The 25,932-nt window shown below is 38.6% G+C and overlaps 1 protein-coding gene across 3 annotated transcripts in view; it reads left to right on the forward strand.

Annotated features, from left to right (window-relative positions):
- The first annotated feature begins 877 nt into the window (after positions 1-877).
- PRIM2 (DNA primase subunit 2) overlaps positions 878-25,932 on the forward strand; it is a 320,487-nt gene continuing 295,432 nt past the window's right edge. Inside the window, exons 1-5 of one of the 3 annotated variants that reach the window (XM_055136087.1) lie at positions 878-914; positions 1,708-1,870; positions 4,348-4,451; positions 7,369-7,448; positions 8,860-8,980. In XM_055136087.1, the coding sequence (XP_054992062.1) occupies positions 1,717-1,870; positions 4,348-4,451; positions 7,369-7,448; positions 8,860-8,980 (459 nt within the window). In that variant the 5' untranslated portion in view covers positions 878-914; positions 1,708-1,716. Of the gene's footprint in view, positions 1,027-1,707; positions 1,871-4,347; positions 4,452-7,368; positions 7,449-8,859; positions 8,981-25,932 lie in introns of all 3 variants that reach the window. The other 2 variants (XM_004605876.2, XM_055136086.1) reach the window with 2 other exon arrangements.

Below are 25,932 nucleotides of genomic sequence, written 5' to 3' on the forward strand. Positions count from 1 at the left end.
CTGAAAAAGGCAGCCTCTGCTTCCCCTTCCTAGTGAGAGAGGAAGCCACAGTTTTCTCCTCCCAGACGTTTCATCTCTCCCCCATCCACCCAACATAATTCATCCCCAAAGTCCTGTTTTAATATTCCAGGAATTACCCAGGACCACAGAATTCTGTCCTGGAGCTTGGGTTCAGAAGGAACTCACAAAGCCTGAGGCAAATGGGTACAAAGACAAACCAGTAACTTCTTTACATCCTCTATAACATGTGTCAATTGATAAGAAATGTAAAGATCCCAATTTCCACCTAAAAGGGTCTCCAGGACGAGCCTTTCCCTGTAACTTCCTTGCACCCCTTTTTAACATTAGTTAATTGGGAAGAAATTCAACTGACCAGAGAGCCTTTAAAAAGGGGTTACACAAAACTCCCTTTTTAACTTAGCCCTATACTAAGTTCCTCCCCGCTTGGGGAGCTCCTTTTCATGCCTCTTTCCAACTCTGAGTCTGAGCATCTTTTCTATTCCGCCGTTTCTCTCTCGAAACGTCTGAAGGGCCTGGGAACCGCCGCCGCTGCTTCTGCGTCTCGGATGACACCTTTCTCACAGTCCCCAAACGATACGGGTTTCCACTACAGCGTGCGGGAGCGGCGGCCCCCAGCACGTCAGAACCCCGATTCCAACGCTCTAGAGCCGCTGACCGACGGCGCAGAAGGCGAGGCGTCAAACTCGGGTTTCCACCAGGAGCAGCGACTTTTCGCGCGCCCCGGAACGCCCCACGCGCACGCGCAGATTCCCCCCTCGGGGTGGGCGGGACGTCCGGGGCGGGCGGGGCCTGTACGTGTAGTCACTTCCGCTTCCGGAGGGGAAATCCAATTGAAATCTCCCGCCACCCGGGAAAAGCCGCGCGCCCGCCTGTCAGAGCGGCTCTCGCTCCTGGTGTGTTTGCAAGAAGGAGTCTCTCCGGCAGTTTTGGGCGCGTAAGAACCCCCAGCCGGAGCCTGGGGAGTGTAGGAAAAAAGGGAGAGCACTCTACGGAAGAGTCGGGAGCGTAAGGGATGACTTTGGCGGGCGGTGGGTGGGGCTGGTCGGTGTCGCTCGATTGGGACCGAGACGGAGGAGAGGCCCCTTCGCCCGAGGACCATCTTGGGTTGGGGGAGTTCTGTGAGAAATTGGGAGGGGCAGCCGCTTGGGAGTGCAGAGGTGCAGGAAGGGCTGGACGTAGAAGTAGAGCAAGTCGCCACAACACGTGAATTTCATGTTGCGGGAAGTTAGGAACTCCTCCACCGCCAACCCGCGATTTTCTTCACTTGGCAATCCCTTCGCCCTTTAGATTTTAGTTTTCACAGGTTTATTGTAGAAATTTCTGGAAAAGATTTGAAATGACACTCCCTAGTGACAATCACTGTTTTGCTCATGCTCTTTTTTAGCATTTTTTTTTTCTGCGCGTGTGGAGTTATTTGAGGAGGGGATTTTTTTTTTTAACTTGATTCCCCCTCCCCCATTATTAAAGAAAAAAATCCTTGTTTTCTGGACCACACCCTGCAGTGCTGACTCCCGTCTCTGTGCTCAGGAATACTGGAAGGCTGGGAAGAGGAAGGAGGGGGAAATGACGGGGACCGTTATGTGGTTCCAGGGATCGAACTGGGTCGTCTGCGTGCAAGGCAAGGGCCTTAACCCCTGCACTATCTCTCCAGCTCCATTTTAATCTTTTAAATGTGCTGCCTTTCAGGGCAGCAAGATGGAGTTTTCTAGTGGAAGGCGGAAGAAATTGAAGTTGATTGGTGACCAGAGGAGTGCTTGCTACCCTCATAGCCTGCAGTTTTACTTGCAGCCACCTTCTGAAAACATCTCTTTGATAGAGTTTGAAACCTTGGCTATTGACAGACTTAAACGTGAGTGGTATTTGCATAAAACATCTTATATTCTTGAGCATCTCATATACTCTGTGGGAAAGCGGACACTATTTCACTAAGCAATTCATTCAACAGATAACTTACTGGATTTGCTGACTTTCTTCTTTTGACAATGGAGTGTTTGCCGTTCATTTGTTTATTGCATCATGGTTTATTGAATGCCACTATTTTATTCACCATATCACTGTATCACTGTCATCCCGTTGCTCATCGATTTGCTCAAGCAGGCACCAGCAACGTCTCCACTGTGAGACCTGTTGTTACTGTTTCTGGCATATCGAATACACCATGGGGAGCTTGCCAGGCTCTACTGTACTATTTTATTATTATTATTTTTTTTGGTTTTTGGCCCACACCCTCTGGGACTCAACGGTTACAGCATTCAATAATGCACTATTCAAAAATAGTGCATTTGAAAGAGGTGTGTTTCACTTATTTTCATTAAAACTTTGCAAGAGAAGCTTCCATGTGATTTAATTTTGAAGGCTGATTAGAAGAATCTGAACTGAGAAGTAGAGTTTTTCTAAACTAAGACATATGTATAACCACAGGCATTTCGTATCAAGCAAATGAGGTGTAAGAGCGATGTGCTTATTCTGTTGAGGACCTTATTCTCTGTATGATGGTTGAAGAAGGGAATGAAGCAGAAATAATAGCCCTGTTTTCATAGTTTGTTTCAGGTATACTTAGGGGAAAATTGGAAGGCAAGGAGAGAAACAAAGTCATTTTTAGAAGAGTAGAGTGAAACAGCTAATACAGAGAAGGGGTACTGAATACCAGTTCATTAAATGAAGGAGTGAAGACAAGGGGAAAAAATAGGTCTTCAGGAACTTGTCAGTGGAGGTGTTTCCTAGCAACTAAGATGGTGATTGAAAAGTGTCAGTTAGACTTGACACTTGAGAGGTAACATGGTAAGGATCTGACCTGAAATAGTGACAGGAAAGATTTAAGGAATGTTAAGGAGGTATTATTATTAAAAGATTTTTTTATTGAATCACTGTGAGATAGACCCTTACAAAGCTATTCATAATTGGGTTTCAGTCATACAGTTTTCCAACACCCATCCCTTCACCAGTGTACATTTCCCAGCACCAGTGCCCCAGTTTCTTTCTCATCACCCCTCCTTTCCCAGCCTGCCTCTATGGCAGACACTTCTCTCTCTCTCTCTCTCTCTCTCTCTCTCTCTCTGTCTCTCACTCTTTCTCTCTCACTCTCTCGATGTGCATTGTGGTTTGCAGTACAGATACTGAAAGGTTATTGTGTATATCCCTTTACCTATTTTTTTTTTTTTGCTTTTTGGGTCACACCCTGTGATGCTCAGGGGTTACTCCTGGCTCTGCGCTCAGGGCTCGGGGGACCATATGGGATGCTGGGAATCGAACCTGGGTTGGCCGTATGCAAGGCAAACACCCTACCCGCTATGCTGTTGCTCCAGCTCCCCTTTACTTACTTTTAAAACTCAGTTCTCGTCCAGCATGATCACTTCCAACTATTATTGTTATACTGGCCCCTCTCTATCTTACCTACCCTAAGGAGGTATTCTTGACAGAATTTGGGTGATTAGATATGAGGAGTGAGAGGATGGGGCGGCTGAAGTTTCAAGTTGTATGATCTGGTGGATAGAAATTCTTCTAGTGAAGATCATGATGACGAGAAGAGGAGCAGGGTGAAGGGAAAGATAATTTAGTTAGATTTGTGAAAACAAAGTAAGGAGGTCACTGGGTTTATTTTCAGGAGACTGAATTTAGGAATTCAGGAGACTGAAAAAATTATTTTTTCCCCCTTAAACTCAGAACCTCACACATGCAAGGCAAGTAAAGCTCAGGGATGCACTGAGTTGCATCCCTGGATTTAAAAGCTTCTTTGTCCATAAATTAAAAAATGCTCCTTTTATTTATGGATGAAGAGTGATAGGAACTGTTGGACAGTTTGTAGGAAAGATTCAGAATGGTTTATTTATATGGTAGATGGTTGGAGAACCACTTTTCTTTGCTGTTGTTAACTCTGTTTTATCAGCAAAGAAAGGACTTTCTGATGAGTCTATACTGAGTAAGTAAAGCAGGCACCTGGTAGACCACTCCACAAAAAGGATGAAAACAAGCACTATTTGATCTTTTTTTTCATACTGATAAAGTTTTCCTAACAATAGTGTCGCAGTGTGGTATTGGCATTGATTGCCTTCCTCCCACATCATTCCTCCTTTCCTCCAGATTAAGAATTGCAGGTGTTAGATCATGCTGTGGGGTATGGCTGCTTTAACAGATGGATGGAGATTCTCTTCTTCTAAACCTGTATAATTTATATATTATAATTGTAGAAAGTGTTGCAACTTGACATCTTTTATAAATAAATAATTATGGAATTACTGCTATCAATCAATGTTACTTGTCTTGGATTTAGGTTTTAAAACTTACCTTGTGTTTGGTTTTATTTTCCTCTTAAATTTATTTTTTTAGTGCTAAAAACAATTGAAAATCTTGGTGTGAGCTATGTGAAAGGTACTGAACAATACCAGAGTAAATTGGAAAATGAGATTCGGAAGCTCAAGTTTTCCTACAGAGTAAGTAAAAGGGGAAAATATTCCTTCAGTTGTACTTCAATTCAGTTTGTACTTCAAATATTCCCTTAGTTTGTGTATTGAATATTAGTTGTGGAAAAAGTCTTAAATTAGGTTCAGGGCTTTTTAAAAAAGTAACGTAGCATAGACTGTGTGAAGGTACCTAGTCATGGCCATATGGTTATGTACCTATTGTACAGCAGGTTTTCTCAGCCTAACATTTGGAACATACCTCCTTGTTACACCAGAGTTTTGTGCATTGTAGCATGATCAGTAGTAATCTTGGCTTCTCCCCACTAGATGTCTCCAAACACTGCCAGATGTACCCTGGGTGTACAGAATGATGAATGCTGTTGTTAGATGTGTGCTTCAGGAACATGAGGGGCAGATAGAATCACCCAGGTCAAATCAGGGAGGTTTGAGAAGACTTTCCAGAGTAGTTCTAGAATCACATCTAGATGGATGTGATCAAAAACTGAAGTGTTGACATTCTGAATTGAATGGAGAGAAAAGGACTGATTGAAGACATGTCAAGAAAGTAGAATCAGGCCAGAGAGATAACTCAGTGGATCCAGTACATGCTTTGAATACAGGAAGCCTGGGTTTGATCTCTGGCAAGACATGGTCCCTTAAGCACTGCCAGATATGAGCCCAAGCATGGATCTGGGAGTAGCTGGGACTACTGCTGAATACATTCTTTCCCCCGCCTAAGCCCTCACAACCCCCTTCTCCATCCCCCACTCCCAAAAAAGCCAAAATATTTTAAGGACTGATTTCAGGGAAAAGGGGAAGAGAAGAACTATGAATAACACCTAGATTTCTTCATACAAGAACTAGATAGATAGTGATACTACTTTTGAGATGGAATATGGAGGAGAAGTAAGTCTTAGATGAAAGATGTTGAACTTTAGTCATGAGTTGGAGGTGCCTACAGAGTCCGCTGAATGGTTGGGTACACACACGGATCTGAGTTTAGGAGACATCTGGGATGGGAGTATAGATTTAAGGGGAAGGTTGGAATCATAATGGTGACATACTAGGAAAATATTTGAGAGAAAATAATAGTAATATTTAAGGTGAAATGGAAATGGACAAGTCTGGGAAGGAAATTGAGGTGTTACCTGAGAGGTAGGAGATGAGTCAGGCAAAGGGTGTCATATTCTTAGCCAAGGAAGACTGATGATGATATAAATAAGCAAATGAGAGTACAGTGGGATGCCTTGCACATGCCTGACCTGGGTTTGATTTTTCAGCATGCTATATTGTCCCCTGAGCAAATCCAGGAGTCATTCCTGAATGCAGAGCCAGGAGTAATGGATGTGACCCCTAAACCAACTTCCCTTTCCAAAACAAAAAAAGGCTGCACAGATAAATATAGCAAAATTTTATGTTGCTTTTACTTTTTGTTTAGTTTTTTTTTTGGGGGGGCCACACCCTGTGGTGTTCAAGGGTGGCTCCTGGTTCAGTGCTTAGGAGACCATGTGTGGTGCTGGAGATTGAACTGGACTTCCTGTTCAAGGCATGCACTCCAGCCTGTTGAGCAATCTTTTCAGCTCTGGATTATGTGCCCTTTCAAAGATATTTAGCTGAAGAGACTAAAGAAAAGGGAAATTGTTGGATGTACATGAGCACATAAGTATGTATACATATGTATACATACTTATGTATATATACATATATATTTTTTATTTTGCTTATTTGGGTCATACCCGGCAATGCTCAGGGGTTGCTCCTGGCTGTGCACTCAGGAATTACTCCTGGTGGTGCTCGGTGACCATATGGTATGCCGGGGATCAAACCCAGGTCGGTCATGTGCAAGGCAAATGCCCTACCTGCTGTACTATCACTCCGGCCCCCAGATACAGATACAGAATGATTTCACTCATTATTTGGGGTGTATAGAAGCATAGTAGGGTAATAATTAATGCCCCAAGGCAGTGAACGTGAAGAGCAGGAGAATTGAACTGGTCCTTTATTTATTTTTTATTTATTTATTTGGTGGGCTGGAGTGATATAGCGCAGCGGGTAGGACGTTCGCCTTGTATGCAGCTGACCCAGGTTCGATTCCTCCGTCCCTTTTGGAGAGCCCAGCAAGCTACTGAGAGTATCTCGCTCGCATGGCAGAGCCTGGCAAGCTACCTGTGGCGTATTAGATATGCCAAAACAGTAACAACAAGTCTCACAATGGAGACGTTACTGGTGCCCACTCGAGCAAATCGATGAGCAATGGGATGACAGTGATACAGCGATTTATTTATTTATTTTGCTTTTTGGGTCACACCCATCCATGCACAGGGGTTTACTCCTGGCTCTGCACTCAGGAATTACTCCTGGCAGTGCTCAGGGGACCATATGGATGCTGGGAATCGAACCCAGGTTGGCTGAATGCAAGAATGCCCTACCCGCTGTGCTATCGCTCCAGCCCCTGACTGGTCCTTTAGTAGGAAGCTTGTGTCTAGGGAAGGGACCATATACAATGACAGAGGGATGGGACCTTTGCAGCAGGACTAGGTACTGGGAAGGAAGTAAAGTGACATGCATAATACACTCTCAGGAACTGTATGGTCAGCTGCAGCACCTACGGGATCTGTGGTGGGGAGGAACAGTGCTCTAGAGGCAGGGGGCTAGGAGGTGGGAGGGAAAGGGGACATTGGTGGAGGGAAGTGGACAGTGAGAAGGGATTGGTATTGGAACATTGTACACCTGAAACTCAATCATGAGTAACTTTGTAATTCTGTAATTCAAGGTGATTCAGTAAGAAATAAAAAGAAAACAAAAAAACAAAAACAAAGTGATTTCCATGATAACAAATCTCTTGAAACATTGACTTTGCTTTTTAGTTGTTACTGATTCAGATTTTTCTTTATAACTCTTAACCATTTTTAGGCATTTATTTTATTTATATACTATTATTTTTAAGGAAAGCTTGGCAGATGAATATGAACCAAGAAGAAGGGACCATATTTCTCACTTTATTTTGCGCCTTGCTTATTGCCAGTCGTGAGTATCCATTTACATTCTCTTAGTCAAGTGTAAGGTCTTGGCCTAACAGTTTGGCACATAAAAAGTTAATAGGCATTTTACTGAACATAGTAAAACTCCTAATAAAATTTAAAAAATGGTTCATAGGTTGAAAAATTATTACAGTGAAATTATTGTTATTTATTTATTTCTTTGTGGGGGCTGTGTACCTAAGGATCATTCCTGGCAGAGTTCAGGGGACCATATGTTGTGTCTGTGGGCAAGGGAAGTGGCCCACCATTGTGCTATATTTCCTGTCCCCCCGTGTATTTTTTAAATTATTTTTCTAAAGAATATAAAAAATTATTTCTCACAAAATTTGTTCACTGAATTTTTTGAGAAACTGTTCATTTGGAATTATAAGGGATTTCAGTTAGGATTCGTTATATCTGTTAATCTACAGGAGTGGTTATATTTATAAGAAATAATGAGTTAGACACATACTTGAGTTTGATACTGGTTTTTAGAAGTTGAACTGTATGGATTAGTGCCCATTTAATCATTAGATACCTTGTTTTGGCTTCTTTAAAGTGAGAAGTTGGTTTCTTAGAATCAATAGTGCCATCTAGAGGGAGAAAGAGTTAGTTGCTTTTGTTCTTAAAGATTTTTTTCTTATGTTATTGTCTATATACTAAGCATGTTTTTATAAATTTATTTTTATTCATGGGCTTATCAAGTGAGAATATTTTGTTACTGTCCCAAGATAATAGTTGAAAAATTAACCAGTTTTAGTCTTAGACGTTTCTTTTTTTTAATAGCACATGAAGTTTATAGAATTTAAAACAGTAACTAAATAGCTGGCAAACTATGAAAGTCACCGTAGACAAACTCTTACGTAGTAATTTATATGTGACAGTATAATTTATAACAACAATAATATCTAGTATGTATCTGCCTAATAAGTTACTATATTTGCAGTGGTGAGTTTTAAAAAAATCATCTTAAATTTTGGGAAATTACAAACTTTAAAGTCTAAGCAAAATTTGCTTTGCAGTGTTTGTTTAATCATAGCCTATTCAGGGACAGTACTTTTAAAAGTTTTGGTCTTTATTTGACCTTGATAAAAACTATCTTAGAAGGAATAGTCCAGTTTCTAATGCAAATAATGTTTTTGCAGCTACATTAAATGCAATGAACTCTTATGTCATTTGATAATACTAGAAGTATTCTGCATTTAATTTTTGAAATTTTGTGGTCACTAGCCCCACTCCTACATTATCCCTAGAAGATTGTGATTATATGCTATTTATATTTATGAAAGAGGACTTGTATTCTTTTAGACTTGTGTTTATTGGCATTTTAACCTTGTGTCCAGTACTTCATAAAATTATGTTGCATATAATTGCTTTATTTTAAATTGATTTTTTAAATTTACTTGTTTCGACTTTAGTGAAGATCTTAGACGCTGGTTCATTCAACAAGAGATGGATCTCCTTCGATTTCGATTCAGTATTTTACCAAAGGACAAAATTCAAGATTTCTTAAATGATAGCCATTTACAGTTTGAGGCTGTAAGTATACTTATGAAGTCCTTTAAAATTGTTTTCACCACACGTTCTCCTCCTTTGCCTGAAATGTTGGTATTCGTTTTCATTACATTTTTTTTCTCTAGTACATAGCTCAAAGGGCTGGAGTGTATGACTAAGGGAAAACAAAGTTAATACTTATAACCCCTTGGGCATCTTTTTTGTTTGCTTTTGATAGGCAACACCTGGCAGTGTTCAAGGTTTATTCTTGGCTCTACCAACAATCAGATCACTCCTGGAGCGCCTGGGGTGATCATGATACAGTGCCAGGAATCAAACCTGGTCAGCTTTATGCAGGGCAAACACCTGCCTGCTGTGCTAACACTCCAGCCCTCCCTTGCTATTAACCTAGTTTCTGTCTCTGTGAATTTGTCTATTCTGGACATTTTGTGTAAATTGAAGAAGAAATACAAATGACCAAAAGGCACATAAAATTGCTCTCCGTCATTAATCATTAAGGAGATGCAAATGAAAATGAGACATCTCTCACCACAGAGATTGGCACACTATTGTCAATAGCCAGAATCTGAAAGGAAACTGTGTGTCTGAGAACAGATAACTGGATAAAGATACTATGGCCCTTCTACGCAATAGAATACTATGCAGCCACTAGGGAAAAATGAAGCAATAAGGTTGGCTTATAAATGCATGGACTGTCACTGTCATCCTGTTGCTCATCGATTTGCTCGAGTGGGTACCAGTAATGTCTCCATTGTGAGACTTGTTACTGGTTTTGGCATGTTGAATTCGCCATGGGTAGCTTGCCAGGCTCTGCCGTGCGGGCAGGATACCCTCGGTAGCTTGTCGGGCTCTCTGAGAGGGGCGGAGGAATTGAACCCAGGTCAGCCGTGTGCAAGGCAGATGCCCTGCATGGAACTGGAAAATATCAATGCTGAGTGAAATGAGTCAAAAGGAGAGATACAGAACATCCTGACCCTGCCAGGTGTCTTCACCAGGGCAGCTCGGAGGAGGGCTGGTTGAGTTTCCCTTCCTGTCCTAGTAGAACCCCAGCAGCCAAAAACCTCCAGAACCCAACCATGCAGCCATGCTCAAGGCTGCTTTCCAGAGGGTTGGACCTATGAGGGAACCTGCAGAAAAATCCAGGTATGCAGGACCCGTGACTGAGATCTCCAAGCTTGCTTGGAATGGGACTGGGCCTCCTCCCCCCAGCTCCCCAGTTTTCCAGTAGCTTGGTAGTCATACCCACAAATTGCCCCTGGTGGCCAAGATTCAGAGACTATGAAATAAAGCTCCCTTGAGAGCAACACAGACTATCCTGGAGCACACAGCTGCATTTCTTATACTTTAGCTCATTGATGTACCAAAAGTAGCACACATTTGTTTTGGTTTAAAAGACATGCTTGTGATCCCTTATACAAGGGTTTAAATGGCTCCAGGATGTTATACAACAATCTTCACACACTTTCCTCTTGTGCTGGTGGGAAGGTGCACAGGGGTGGGATTGGTGTTTGAATATTATCTGTAATGAATTATTGTGAACAAGATTATAAAAATAAAATAAAGTTAGAAAAAACAGTTACAGACAGAATGATTGCACTCATCTGTGGGACGTAAAAAATGTAATATGACACCAATACCCAAAGACAGTTAGAAACAGGGGAGGGCAGTTAGGATAGAGAACGGACCACTATGACGATGATAAGTTGGGTATAATCACTCTGGACAAGGACTGACTGTTAAAAGAAGTGTACATGATAACCTTTTAGTACCTGTATTGCAAACCATAATGCCCAGAAAGGAGAAGGAAGGGAGAGAGAAAAAGTGTTTGCCATGAAGGCTGGTGTGGTGGGGAGGCACATGGGAAGGGTGGCAGCATTGTTGATGGAAATTGTACCCTAATATACACTGGTTAAGGGATGGGTATTGAAACATTCTATGACTGAAACACAATCATTAACAATTTTTGTAATTGTGTATGTCTTGGTGATTCAAAAATTAAAAAAAGGGTATTTTCTAAGAGAAGTAATGAATAAGTCAGAGGCAAAGAAGTACAAGCATCAGTCAATTGAATGAAATGCTTTTCAAAAACTGGCCACATCTTTATGAGAACTGCAGCTGGATTTTACTAAGTCTGATGAGATATCCTCAATAAATAGTTTGTATGACACCATATTGTGGAAGTCCACCCATGAAGATGCATTAAGGAAAATTACTGCTAGTGCTCTCATCTGTCATCACCCACAATTTGCAAGGAATTTATATATCCACTTATTGGTTTGTGTTTTTTGGCTTCCTAAAATAGCTGCTTCTATTATCTGACACAATTGGTCTTTCTTATTAGGCAGTGCTTCAAGCATGGTATATAGAATAGAGATGTAATGGGGCCATTAATTCTGCATTCCACAGGTATTTGACGTTAGTACCACAAAGTCTATAGTGATCTTTACATTGCTTCAGATTAACTCTCATGGCCATAATAAAGAAGTTCATTTTCAAGGACTTCAAGTAACCTGTTTTACAAAGACATATGTGTCAGAAGTTCCTTCTTAATTGTATAAGCCTGTATTCTCTCTTGAGAAGGATTTTCTCTTTCCTCACATTTCTCTAAGTTTCTTTTAACCTCACTGAAAAAAACAAAAATGAAAACATGCTTGTTCTCCTTGCTTCCTATTATGTGAGAAATGAGTTTTTTTTCATCTTTGCTGCATGAATCTGTCCTCCATCAATCTCCATTAAACAGTCACAGGCTAACTCATTGACTTATAAGTAGGATAAAATTCAATCTAATATTTGACAATCAGCTTTGGGATTTGGGGCAAATTTTCTAATGTGAACTTTAGTTTTTTTTTTGCTTTTTGGGTCACACCTGGCGATGCACAGGGGTTACTCCTGGCTTTGCACTCAGGAATTACCCCTGGCCGTGCTCAGGGGACCATATGGGATGCTGGGATTTGAACTCGGGTCGGCCGCGTGCAAGGCAAATGCCCTACCCGCTGTGCTATCTCTCCAGCCCAGTTTTTTAATCTTTAAAATGGAGATGGTCATTGTGGGGTTTATGCGAAAATCTATATATGATATCTATTTAACATGTTATTAGTATTATGGACCCTACACAGGGGCTGCATTTACTTCTGTTGTAGATAAGTTTAGAGTTCAGTAAATTGATGTTTTTCTACAGTAAAAATTATTTTTTGTTTCTTTTTGCCACACCTGGTGGTGTTTAGGGCTTATTCATGGCTCTGCAATCAGGAATTACTCCTGGCAGTGCTCAGGGTACCATATGGGGTGGCGAGGATTGAACGTGGCTTGGCAAGGCAAGTGCCCTACCTGCTATATTATCTCTCCAGCTCCTGAAAATATTTTCTTTTGCATCTTTTTAGTTTTAGGAAAAAAATAAATGGAATTTATAATCACTTTTGTTTTGGCAGTCGCCATCAAGGCTTTAAACATATCTGGTTAGTTTTGAAGTCTACATCATAGAATGTAAAACTTGATCAGATGTTTATAGGTGGTGGGGATTCATGGTAGAATGAGAGAGCATTGCAGAGGCCTGACAAGAAAACTTACCTGTGATAGATTGTGGTTGCTTTCCTGGCAGAGATCTTTCCCACTCTTTTCTATATTTTTCCCCATGCATCTAATGTTGGTAATTAAGGCACTTGAATATAGGTGCTATTGATTAGCATGCATCTAGAAATGTAGTTCTTCCCATTTAATTTTAAGCTTGTTAAACTTTTATTATTTCATTAATAGGAATGTGCACTTTCCCTTTTATTTGGTTTGCATTTGAAAACTCTTGTGCTAAAACAGGTATTAGTGACTTTTTTTTTCTGGGCATGATTAAAATACATTTAAATTTTTTTACTTTTTAAACTTAAAAAATTGAGGTTTTGTGGTTTACAGTGTTGTTAATGTTGGTACTATATCTTTGACTGAAGACCTGGGACTCTTGTATTCTTTTTATGGTTCTAGCAGTGTTTTGATAATTTTACTTCAAAAACCTGGGTTTCCAATGAATAGTAGCATCTCAGTCTTTAGAAAGTTTTAGTATGGTCTCTTTGAAAACAAATAAAAATCTTAAAATTGTTTTTCATGGATTTCTGTGTAAATAACTTGGACTTTACACCTGAGGTTTCTCAGGATTAGAAATAAGTAGGTAATGCTGTCTGGGAATCTTTCATTGTTGAGTTGATTGACTTGACTTTGTGTCAGGTGAAGGTGAATGCGTAAGGGCTAAACAGATTCTTTTAATGCTGTTTCAGTTGACCAGTTAGAGAAAGGTCAGACTTTGACAGCTGTCAGCTTTATAAACAAAGGATCGCTGTGTTGTTGCAGTACTGAGTCTGACAGCAGCATATCATTTACTTTGATGTTTAAAAAAAAAATCTTCCTTAGGACAGTCAAAAGATATGTGATTTGATTTGAAGTGCCAGTGGTTGTAATGACAGGGTGCTTTTCATGAGAATAGAAGAGCAGCAACAGTGAAGGTGAATGAATGTCCTAAAAGATACAGGGAGTGTTCTGTATGTCACAAATAAAACCCTATTGCCTATTAAATTGAACCAGTGTTGGTCAGTGGCTAGGTACATTCAGGAAATGAGGATTTTGAGGGAAGGTAAGTGGGCTTGATAATCTTATTGACTGGTTTATTGTGAACAAGTATCTGTAAAATATTCAGTTGCTTATTTTTGCTTCTTTCGCTCATTTTTTCCTTACCCTGCACCTGACATGAAAGATTACTTATCCCTTGTAAGTTTGAAATCTATATTAGAAATTATTTGTCATTCTTGCCTGGTAACTTCTTTTCAGTGAAAATGCATAAAGTTTGCTTTGTCAGTTGTTATTGAAAGTGTCAGTTATGTGAATTTATTAAAAACTTTCAATACTTTTCTTCAGTTAACAGAGGGACATTGATTTTACATTGATGTAATACTTCTATATGCATGGAATTTTAAAATGGCTCTTGGTGTTCACTTATTTCTTAGATATTTGCAGGTTTGTGCAGATTTTGAGGGGGGGTCATGGTTTCCCGATAATTTTGGCCCTTATCTGGTTCTCGTTATATTGCTTTCCTTGTTGTTCTAGTTTGGGTTGTTGTAGCCCTTTTGGAATGTACATTCATCACTGTGGTCAACTCCATTTTCAATTCTGAAATTATGAGAATGCGATTCACCCTAAACATATGACTATTATCTACTGGTCTGTTTAAAGATTGTTAAAAATCGATTGCTAAGTTGTAAAGTGGTTTTACTGTGGCACCTGTAAAATAGAGAAATATGTGTACTTTCCCTCTCTCCTTTTTTGTACAGAATACTTTTTAGCCTTTAGGGAATCTGATGATATAGCTGAGACACATCGTGTGAGATGGAATATACTAGAGAACAAATGTGTTTGATAAGCCAGGAAGCTTTTTACAGGATTTCTGACAAGCCATTCACTATGACAAGGAGAGGAGTAAAGTGACCTGGTATGATACACATTCTCAGCACTTGAGATGGATATTACAGACCTAAACGGAATGGAGGGCAAAGGAATAATAGTAGAATGATGAAACAGAGTTTATCTGAGGCATGGAAAGGAAATTATTTTGTGTTCCAAGATTGTGAGATAGTCAAGTTTGAGTTGAATTGCAATAAAAGTTCTAATCACGTTGTCCTCTGAGTGTTGAGAAAATGTTTGAATCAATTTCTAGAGAGAATAATTGATTTAAAAAATTTGTTTTTATTCTGTTTTATGAAACTTAGGTAATTCTTTCAGATGAGTACAGTGACCTAAAATGCCTAACCTTTCTTGGGGTTAAATATTAGGTGGTAGATAATGTTTATTTATTTTTTAATATATTTTTACTTTTTTTTTTTTTGCTTTTTGGGTCACACCCAGCGATGCTCAGGGGTTACTCCTGGCTTTGCTCTCAGGAATTGCTCCTGGCAGTGCTTGGGGGACCATACGGGATGCCGGGGATCGAACCCGGGTCGGCCAAGTGCAAGGCAAACACCCTACCCGCTGTGCTATCGCTCCAGTCCCTTTTTTTTTTACTTTTTAATGAATCATCGTGATTCATTAAATCACGTGCTTACGTGATGGAGTACCCATCCTTCCACCAGTGCCCATTCTCCACCACCAGTGTTCTCAGTATCTCTCCCATCACCCCCACCCCATCCCCCCACCCTGCCTTTGTGGCAGGTGCATTCCCTCTTACTCTCTCTCCTTTAGGGTGTTGTGGCCTGCAATGCAGGTATTAAGTGGCCATCATGTTCGGTCTGTAGTCTATTTTCAGTACACATTTCCCATCCTGAGGGGTTCCTCCAAGCATTCTGTACTTGGTGGTTCCTTCTCTATCTGAACTGCCTTTTCCTCCAGCATGTGAGACCGGCTTCCAAGCCGTGGAGCAATACTCCTGGTTCTTATCTCTACTATCTTGAGTGTTAGTCTCCCATTCTGTTACTTTACTTGAGATGAACTTTTATATTTTTGAGATGGGGTCACATCTAGCTGTATTTAGGATTTACTCCTGACTCTGCCCTCAGGTGTCACTCCTGGCAGACTCAGAAAACCATATGGGGTCCTGGGGATTGAACTCAGGTGGGCTTCATGTAAAGCATGCACCGTGCCTACTCTGGCCACTGAGATGAATTTTTTTTTTTTAAATGTAGCAGTACTGCTGTTTATTCAGCCACTGATTTAAGCTGACTGATGAACTCCACATTACTTTAAGTTTTTTGAGATGAACTTTGGCTTTGCTAATTGAATTGGAAAAATTTTGCTGGTCAGCAAACTGCATGTTTCCCCCTGTGTATATGGAAATTTATGATTTAGTTCTTTGTGTTTATTACAATCACATGCCCTAAAAGGTTTTCCCCCAGTGAATTAAGTGAAGGGATTAATTAACACAGGGTTTTCTTTCTATAAACATTCAAAAATATATTTAGAGTGTTTTTTGACAGCAAATAATTATGGAAGCCTGTCTTGATTATTTATCTATATCTGTTGGACAGTTAGGGTAATGTATTTGAAGAGTCAGGAAAAGTCCATTGACTGTTTCCCATGCCCCTCCCACCTGGGGCTTGGGTTTGGGTCAGAACACTTGGTAGTTGTCAGGATTTATTTGTTGCCCCAGGTTATAGGAGCAACTCCTGAGTCCTGGAGGTGCTTGGGAACCATAAATGGTGCTGGAGATTGAACCAAAGTTGGCTGCATGCAGTTCCCTTAGATCCCGGAGGTTCACTGAACTTATCCACTTGTGCATATATTTCATAACATACAGCATGGCATATGGTTTTTACGACCGTATCTTAGATACTCGCAGAATTATCTAGCTGGATAATTTTTCTTATCCAGCTAGAAAATTACATTATGCTTACTAAAGATAGTTTAAACCTAGAAATGCTCTGGCTCAATGTGAAAGTTTAAGTCATATTATCCATGAGGAATAATATTGAATAGGCTAAAATTTTCAAAATAACTTGTGAATATTATTTCTGTTAAAAGATTTATATATGACCTTTGAAATATAGAATTCCTTGCATTGTTGTTGACAAGTCCATGCCTCTGACTTTGCCCTTGAAAAATGAGACTGTTAATTTGGTGATGTTTTCCACACACAGATTTATGTTCTGATTATCTTGGGATGTTTTGTAGAAATATGGTGTTATTTATATACTCTAAATGAAACTAATTTTGTTAAATACCTTTGATATTTCAATTAGTTTTTCTTTTTTGGGTCACACCCAGCAATGCTCAGAGGTTACTCCTGGCTCTGCTCTCAGGAATTACTCCTGGTGGTGCTCTGGGTGGGAGAGAGTGGGGTGGGGTGGGAGCAGGGGTCATATGGGATGCCTAAAATGGGACCTCAGTTAACTGTGTGCAAAGCAAATGCCATATACACTGTTCTAGTGCTCCAGCTCCTCAATATTCTTTTTAAACATTGGCATTGTAAAGTTACACATTTTGAAGTGTTTCTATACATTTTTTAAGAGAAAAATTACTGAACTTTTAAATGTATAAATTTAAAATAATTTTGTAATTTTTTTTTTTTTTTTTTGCTTGTTGGCTCACACCCGGCAATGCACAGGGGTTACTCCTGGCTCTGCACTCAGGAATTATCCCTGGCTGTGCTCCGGGGACCATATGGGATGCTGGGAATCGAACCCGGGTAGGCCGCGTGCAAGGCAAATGCCCTACCTGTTGTGCTATCACTCCAGCCCCAATTTTGTAATCTTTTGAACCTTTTTTCTCTTTTGTCATGCCCTGGAAATGGAGTATTTTTTAGTTGAAGTTATGTTTCAGTATGTGTTTCAGAACGATTCTAAATTCTTGGGGAGAATAGAAGCAGGCATGGGGAAGGCTAATAGGATTGCAAAAACAAAATATCACTAAAAATATTTGCTTTTTAAACATTATTATTAGTATTTATACTTTGATGTACAAAGTTAGGTATTTCTGTAACAACAACAAAACTAAATTTTGTTCTTTCAACTCTGTGTGACTAAATTTGAGCTATAAAGACTAGGGGAAGTAGCTGGAGTAATTAGTCACCCTGTTTCCCCTGAGTACTCATCTTGATGCTCCCATTCCTCTGAAGGACTACAGATAGAATGGTTAAAATCCCATTTCTGATTTTCTCTCTATTTACTCTCTTCCTGTTGCTATTTGCAAATTTTGTCTTTCACTTTCCTAATCAGTACTTAAACTATTGATAACTAACAATTTGGCTCTTTTCCTTCTATTTGTTTTTGGTCAGTTTGTTCTACTTCCAATGTCCCACGAAGCTTTTGAGCAAAACAATCCTTTTGCTTAATGACTAAATGTATTGACTCCTTTTAGTTGAACCAACTGGTAAGTTCTCATTATAAGTGTTAGAAAATCCATAGAAATGTGTCTAAATTTGCATAGAGCCCTTGTTCCTCAGGAATACTTTTTGATTTGAATGATCTTATGAAAGGTTGGGTATGCCTAGATGAAAGACAGAGGAGAGAAGTTAGGTTCTAATTCATATATAACAACTGTTACATGTTTATTGAGTACCAGGCATGTACTCATAAATACTTCATGTGGATTATATAATAGTCTTCTTAAGAGCTCCATGTGGAAACTGAAACTTAGGTTAAGTAACCTCCCTAGAGTTAAAAGCTAGAACCGATAGAGTAGGCCTCTAGATTCATTGAACTGTGTAAATAACCATTGTGCTGTATATATTTCTTCCCAGAAAGTCTTTAACTAACTCAAATGAAGCGAATAGAAGCTGACATTTAAGGTGACAGAATTCATCAAAAGGGGTATACAAACACAGGTGTGAGAATAGAGATTTACATTAATGTAGGAAATTAAAGCATTAACTGTTATTTTACTAAGGTGATTTATTTCAGCTGATAGTTTTTTTTGGAAGAAATGGAAACAAATATAGTAAACATACTGTAAGTAATTTCTCCAGTGTAATTTGTATGCTACATTTGGAAAAACATTATAATCACACAACTTTGAGTTGGTTCATTATCCTAGTCATAGTTCTTCTAGACCCCTTGTTAGTCTTTTCTGGTACTTTAAAAAAATTATTTCTAATAAAACACTATTTTGAGTTTGCAATATTATAAAATTAGATAGGGTAGATAAACTTTTTTTTTCTAGACATAATGGAAAATACTTGACTTTTTTCTTTCTGTAGTGGAGACCTAAAACATATTAGAGAAATATAACTTAATTTTAAGGTCATAGATGACTTCATTTTAATTTCACATTTGTTTAATAACATGATACTTTGAGTTAATTTTTAAAAATTACTTGAGATTATATTGTGTGTTTAAGTTTATATTCAGTGGTAAACTCATGTAACATCTAAATATTATTAGAAAGTTAAATTTTCTGTGACTGTGTTGGGCCTTTCTTATCTCTTTTTTTTGGAGATCTCATAAAACACAGTGAAGTTGCCTTTTCTTGGGTTACACTATTCATTTGATTAAAAGATTCCTGATTTTTGAATCCATTTTTTTGTTTTGTTTTTGGGTCACATCTGCCGATGCTCAGGTAGATTTTCTCCGCTTTAATAGGTTGGGAAAGAAATTTTATAAGTATGAGTAGGATTTTTCTTTGGCTCACAAGAATATGGTCCTTCTGGAGGGAGAGGTTCTTTTAGAATAGTTCATGCTGAGCCTTAGGGAACTAGTTTCTTTAGTCTAATGGTTCTGGACCATTAGTTTTGAACCTAGTCTGCTCTACCAGGCATCTTCATGGTACTTTTTGTGGTTATGGCAATAAATGGCAGATGCTGCAGACATTTAGTAGACAGAAACAGGGCTGTGTTGCTTCTAGATAGTTGCACCAGATAGTTCTGTTCAAATATGACATTTCCACGTGTTTGACTTTTTGAATGAGCCTTTTCTGTTTATGTGAACCCCCCTCCCCCAAAAACCTGTGTTCCGAATAATTTGAATCTAGAACCAAAAATATATATCTATATGTATCTATATATACATATAAATATATATCTATATGTTATATAGATATATATTTTTTCATCTCTTAAGAACCACCAATCATGTATCATTAGTGGTCTTTATTTTATTATTATTATTTTTAAGTAAACAGATTTTATTTAGAGGCTTTTGAGGATAGGAGGAAGGGATAAGAAAGAGAGAGAGAGAGAAGTAAGAGTAACACGTTCAAGAGAGAACGTGGACTTCTCCAAGGGTGGAGGAAGCCCCTACACATAACCGAGCTATAGACACAAAAGTATGAAAGCATGAAAGTACACATCTCAAGAGGGGAGATGCGGGTGACACATGTGCTCGGCCATGTGGGCACAAGCAGCACATGGGCTCAGGCAGCATATGCGCCAATTAGTGGTCCTTATTGAATGTTTCAGGATATTGACCATATCCCTTGTCATAGAAAATTCTCTTAGACAACACTGGACCTAGAGAATAAAACAGGATACATCTCTACATTTAGACTATAAGGTTCCTGTATCAGGAATTAAAGGACAGTCTTAATAGAAAAAGACAGGTTTACTGTAGGATCAAATATTTATTTTTTTAAAAAAAATTTTTATTAGTGAATCATCATGAGATAAAGTTACAGACTTACAAACTTTCATGCGTGCATTTCCGTCATACAATGATTGAGTACCCATCCCTCCACCAGTGCTCATTTTCCACTACCAGTGGTCCCAGCATCCCTCCCACCACCCCCACCCTGTCCCCTCCACCCCACCCCGCCTCTGTGGCAGGGCATTCCCTTTTGCTCTTTCTCTCTCCTTTTGGGTGTTGTGGTTTGTTATAGAGGTATTGAGTGGGCATCATTAGAACCAAAAAATATTTCATAAACATGAACTGTGTGTTCTTACATTATGGTTTTCATAGACTCTGAATATTATGCTTCATTTTATTCCAAATGTTTCTGGGAGTTGTTCACTTTTTGGAAAAGTATGTTAGCTGGGCTTTTTTACTTTTGAGACAACCCTGCCCCTTCACCCCCCTTCACCCCCCAACACAGCCAGGCTACCTTTTTACGTCAGTGGATGTGGTACCCATCGTGTTTCTAGGGATGAATATAGTTTCCTTTTTCTTCTCCCCCACACCTCCCTGACCATTCCCCTACCAGTTTCTGGGCTACATCTGCTCGTGCTTGGAGGTTATTTCTGGCTTTATGATCAGAGATCATTTCTGACCGGTTGGGGGACTGTATGTGATGTCAGGGCTCAAACTTGGGTTGGCTGCATGCAAGGCAAGCACTCGACCCACTATACTATTGCTCTGACCCCAAACAAGGAATGGGATCATTGAGACTGACTGGTCACAGATTCTTTGGTGGGACTGTGTTGGATCTTTCACTTCTGTTTTTCTGGAGATGTCTTCATAAAACATAGTGAAGGTGCCTTTTCTTGGATCACACTATTCATATAATTTAAAGATTTCTGGTATTTGGATCCCTTTTTTTGTTTTATTTTTGGGTCACACCTGGTGATGCTCAGGGGTTACTCCTGGTACTACACTGGAAAATCAGTCATGGTGTTGCTCTAGGGACCAGATGGGATTGAACTCGGTCGGCTATGTATGAGGCAAACACCTTACCTGCTGTGTTCCTGCCCCTGGATCACTTTAAAAAAAAAAAAATGCGTTTTGGGTCACACCCAGCAATGCTCAGGGTTACTCCTGGCTCTGCATTCAGGAATTACTCCTGGCAGTGCTTAGGAACCATATGGGATACCGGGGATTGAACCTGGGTTGGCCACGTGCAAGGCGAACGCATTACCTGCTGTATTATCACCCTGGCCCCAACCCCTGGATCACTTTTATATGGAACTAATTCCTAGAAATTATTTGTTTATGATTATGACTTAATATAGCCATTCAAGGAATGTTAATTACAGAAGAAATTATAGCAGTAGATTGAGTAGATTGATTGATTGATAATGTTAATCAGAGTGAATCTAATTAAAGATTTATATTTTAATTTATTACGACAATTATGTTGGTAAACAATACTTTAGAGGAATTCCAAGTATCATAAACTGTTGAAAGAACTTTTCCTTTGGACCTGGGGACCCCTGAAATTTATTTAGCTTGTCAGTTTCTCTGAAGGTAAGCTTGAGGGTTGGGCTGGGATGCATGGACTTGGGTGATGATTTCTTTCTTTTGCTTCTAAATGGAGGCTAAGTAGCTGCTGGAGTACTGGTTAGTGACAGAAACCTTGGTCCCGTCGTTTCTCCTGATTCGCAGTAGGCACCACCTCCAGCTAGTTCTGTCCCTTCTTTCCAGCTTGGCCCAGTCATAGTTCCATCATCTAATTTTTCCTAGGAATAACTAAGGCCCTATTCCTCAGTGGCACAGGTGTGTGAGGGGAGAGGGTGTCTTTATATGCCTTATACTGTATTTCTTTTACTTTGTTTTAATGATCCCCATCATCATTTTTTGAAGACGTATATTCATATATTTTCCACAGTAGTTTTGGTTTCACATTTTGGTTTCACAAGATATGCCATTAAATTGTGGGGAAGAGTGGGAGATAAGGCTATCAAGGGACATAAGGGATTTGTTGAAGGTTTTTGAGGAGAAGATTGACATCTAATTGGATAAAAATAAGTTCATAACTGGCTTGAGTGAATAATGAAGTGAAGAGTTCATTCATTAATCACTCAGATCTGATTTGAGATTTCCAGGTAACATTGGACACCACTTCACCTATCTTTCAGTGAGCCTGCCTACTAATCGAACATGAAAACGGGCCCATTAAAAACCTAATGTGATTAATTAATTGGCGCTTAAGAGCCTCAGGGTAAAAATAATTGCTCTTCATTGTGAATGTTTTATGAATTTACATATGTATTGAAATGGCAGGGAACTATGCACATACATTGTGCCAGCGTCTTTTATCCTGATTTAGATATTTTATTATGGTTCTGTAAGCTGGACACTGGGTAAAAGGTACATGAAACTCTTCTATCCCAGATTTGCAACTTATTATGATTCTAAACTTTAAAATTTTAAGTTGCTATTTTTTAATTAAAAAAAACAAAAAAATTAAATTGTTGACTTTTAGTAGGTTTATGTTGGAATATTGCTAATGGTAAAGAAAATTTTCTGAGTGATGACCAAATGGAAGATTGGTAGACATGATGAAGTTGAAAACTTAGTGACTAAATAGAATGTGAAGTGCGGGTATTCCAAGGTATCTGATGTAGAGTGTAAGTAATGATGTTAGTGATGGTAAGGAATATGGAAACAGGAATATGTTTTGGAATAGAATGACTATTACATTTGGTTGTGTTGCTATTGCTTGTGAGAGCTGGTGGCACCAGTGGAAATTTTTGGCAGTGAAAATTTCAGTATTAGGCTTTTGTTAACCATATTACCTTAATGATAATGAAATAAAATTTAATACAAAGGAAAAACCATCAGTGTGTTAGGCTGTATTCAAGTGATCGTGGCTAAAACAAAAACATACCACCAAAATACCATGTAACAGGAGTATTTCAAACACCGGAGTAGAATATTTCTAAGGCAGAGTATGAGTGAGAAGACCTGGGATAAACTCAGTGGATTTGTCCTGATTGGGTAAATTACCTAACCCATCAATGTGTGATTTTCCTTTACCATAAAATTGAGACATCATTGTATATTCCTTGTAAGGATCCTGTGAAACTCAGTATTTTCTATGAAAATGGCATCATAGTACTTGGTAGTTGTAAACATTTACTGCAAGTTATCGTATTATGTACTTTATACATATAAAACAAGAACTTTAATACTTAAAAACTTACATTGAGTAGTTAAAATTAGACAATTTAAAAAATATTTAAGTTGTTTTTTAAATTTTCATAGACATCATTGAAGATCAGGTCATCTTGGACTAATTTTTGTGGTAGCTGTAGGTTACTTTTAGGTGTTTTAAATGGAGAGTGCTCACTTTCTTAGACTGTCAGTACTCTTGTTGACATTATTGTAAGAGTTAAACCTTTACTTTTGTCCTCATATAATTATTTTCCCTTTTGGTACTTAGAGATGAATACTTGGTTGAGTGTGTAAAAGTTTTTTTTTTATTATGCTCAGGGTGGGGCTAATGAGGAGTGATGATACTAATTTAAATAGTGCTTAATTGGTTTTTTCTTCTGATGGCCAAGGGAGCTCATTGTATTAGGCATCTGTTTTATTTCTCTGTTAAAGAATTATTATGCTTCAGAAATGTCATTTGGGGGAGCTAAAGCACTGTACTATAACTCTAAACTGTCCATTTAGTTAGAAGGGAAAAATGGTGAAATTAATTGACATTTATACTTTGTCGATGTCTATTTCTACCCTCTGCTTTTATAGTATACAATTATACTATAAAATATAGTATAACTGTTTTTGTTTAATAGTAAATGAATACAGCCAACATTTAGGCATTTAAATACCTAGAGTTTTAGTTCTTTGAGTTTGTATGTTAATTATCCTGCTTATATTTTAAGGGTTAGAGAATTTAGGGTTTTCATTTGAATATGTGTCATATTACTTCATAGTTGTAGTTGCTCCAAATTAGGCTGTCGATTCCTTGTCTAATTGAGACCCACTATGAAATGCCTAAGGGAAAAAAAAAAGCCTTTGGAATATATGCTTGATATTTACACTCAGTGAACTGACTAATATTTTCTGAGTGCCTGTGGATGCAGAGCACTGTAAATTATATTAAAAATATTGCCACTTGAGTAAGTTCTTAAATAGTATTGGTACTGTTTGGTTGATTAGTGTATGTCTGAGCTATTGTTTGAACTCTCTAGATCCAGGTTGTTTAGGGATTGTTTGAGGATTTGCATCCAAATTGGAATTTAGATTTGGAAAAGAAAGTCTCTCTCCTTAATTTTGCTTATCCCATCATTTTAGTTTGTTGTATGTAATTTAAAATGAATTATAATTCACTTTACTGTCTCTTTTTAGTATAAATTTGGTATGATTTTTATTTTTATTTACTGCTCACTCAGACACATAGAGGAAGAGTTATAGTTTACATAGTATTTATAGCAGGATAGCAGGATAAAGTGTGATTTGAGTTTTCAATAGGTTGTTATTTGCAGTCAAGAGAAAAGTCTACTTTTGAATTTTGATGTCTCTATTTTGGTAAGAATACTTTCTCAGTGACCATGTGTTAATCAGGAACTGGTTCTTAATATATGTGAAAAATAATACAATCTCCCCATCATCCATTAAACTCTCTTTATTACGTGATTATTTTATATCAAATTCCAGAGTTGCTTACTCTTATTTGCTAATGAATTGGGGTGTTCTGGGTCAGTTAAAAGAGAAAATACTTAAAAAAAAATCATTGTTAGGCTTCATGTGGTTCAAGCAGAGCAAGTATCTAGCTTGTATGAGACAGTACTTTCAATTTAGGCACCGTATACTCCTTGGGCCCCTCCAGAAATGCCTAATGTAGCCTTGTTAGTCCCCGAGCATCGCTGGTTTTGGTACTCCTCCTTTTCCCACTAGGACAGCAGAAGGTGGCCCTTATTGGAAGAAAAAAACAAAGTCGTCTGATGTAGTTCCATGTAGAGCACATCATCAGTTGCCTTGGTTCATTGTGGTAGAAGCTTTTTATTACTTAATTGAACTCTGGTTTCAAAATGACCAGGTCATTTACCTTTTCATCAGGGCTTTAAAACCGGGTTTAGAAACATGAGATTCTAATGGAACCTCTGGCTTCTGCAGTACTGAGTGACACAAGTGGAAAGCATCTCGTTTCTTCCAGCCATACTTCCTTTACCTTAAAGAGTGCTGTTTGATTATAGTTTGGATCAAGTTGACCTCTGGAAGTGTTAGTAGAAAAAAATTGGTAAGTGCATATTTCTTTTATGAGTATTGTGTTGATATACCTCGAATGAGAGAATTAGTCTGGATGTTTCGAAGTGCTAGGTTTTGCAAACCGAGCTGAACTTAATTTGTGTTTCTTTATTTTTACTCTATGTGTGGTAAGATTATATAGTTAATAAAGATTTAAAGGAATGTCTAACAGATAAACTCACTGTTTCACCTTCTTAAACCATGGAAGCATAATTTGCCTAAATTATGCAAAATGCTAATTAAAGGGTTTAATTCACTAATCATCTCAGTTGATTAGAGGCAGATGCTGATTATCTGCACAAGTCTAAATGGACCTTTCAGAGATGGCTTTCATTATTTAAAATCAACTTGTCAAACTAATTAAGACATAAACTTAAGGAATAACAAATACCAGTGGTTATCTCTGGACTTTCAGGGGTGATGAAGGCAGGATAACAGATATTTTGTCCCAAATTAATAATTCATTATGAATTTCAGTATATCTAAAGTTTAAGAGTTGGGAAGACTGACTTTTTGAGTTTCTTAGATTATTTTACTGCTCTTTGTGGTTTTTGGGTCACACCCAGTATTGCTCAAGGAATCAGTCCTGGTGGGCCTTGGGTAGCCTTACCCTCACCGCCTTTCCAATTAACAAAACATTTTAGTGAATTAGTTGTTTAAGATCAGCTA

The sequence above is a fragment of the Sorex araneus genome, chromosome 4, assembly GCF_027595985.1.
Source record: "Sorex araneus isolate mSorAra2 chromosome 4, mSorAra2.pri, whole genome shotgun sequence".
In the NCBI taxonomy this organism is placed as follows: domain Eukaryota; kingdom Metazoa; phylum Chordata; class Mammalia; order Eulipotyphla; family Soricidae; genus Sorex; species Sorex araneus.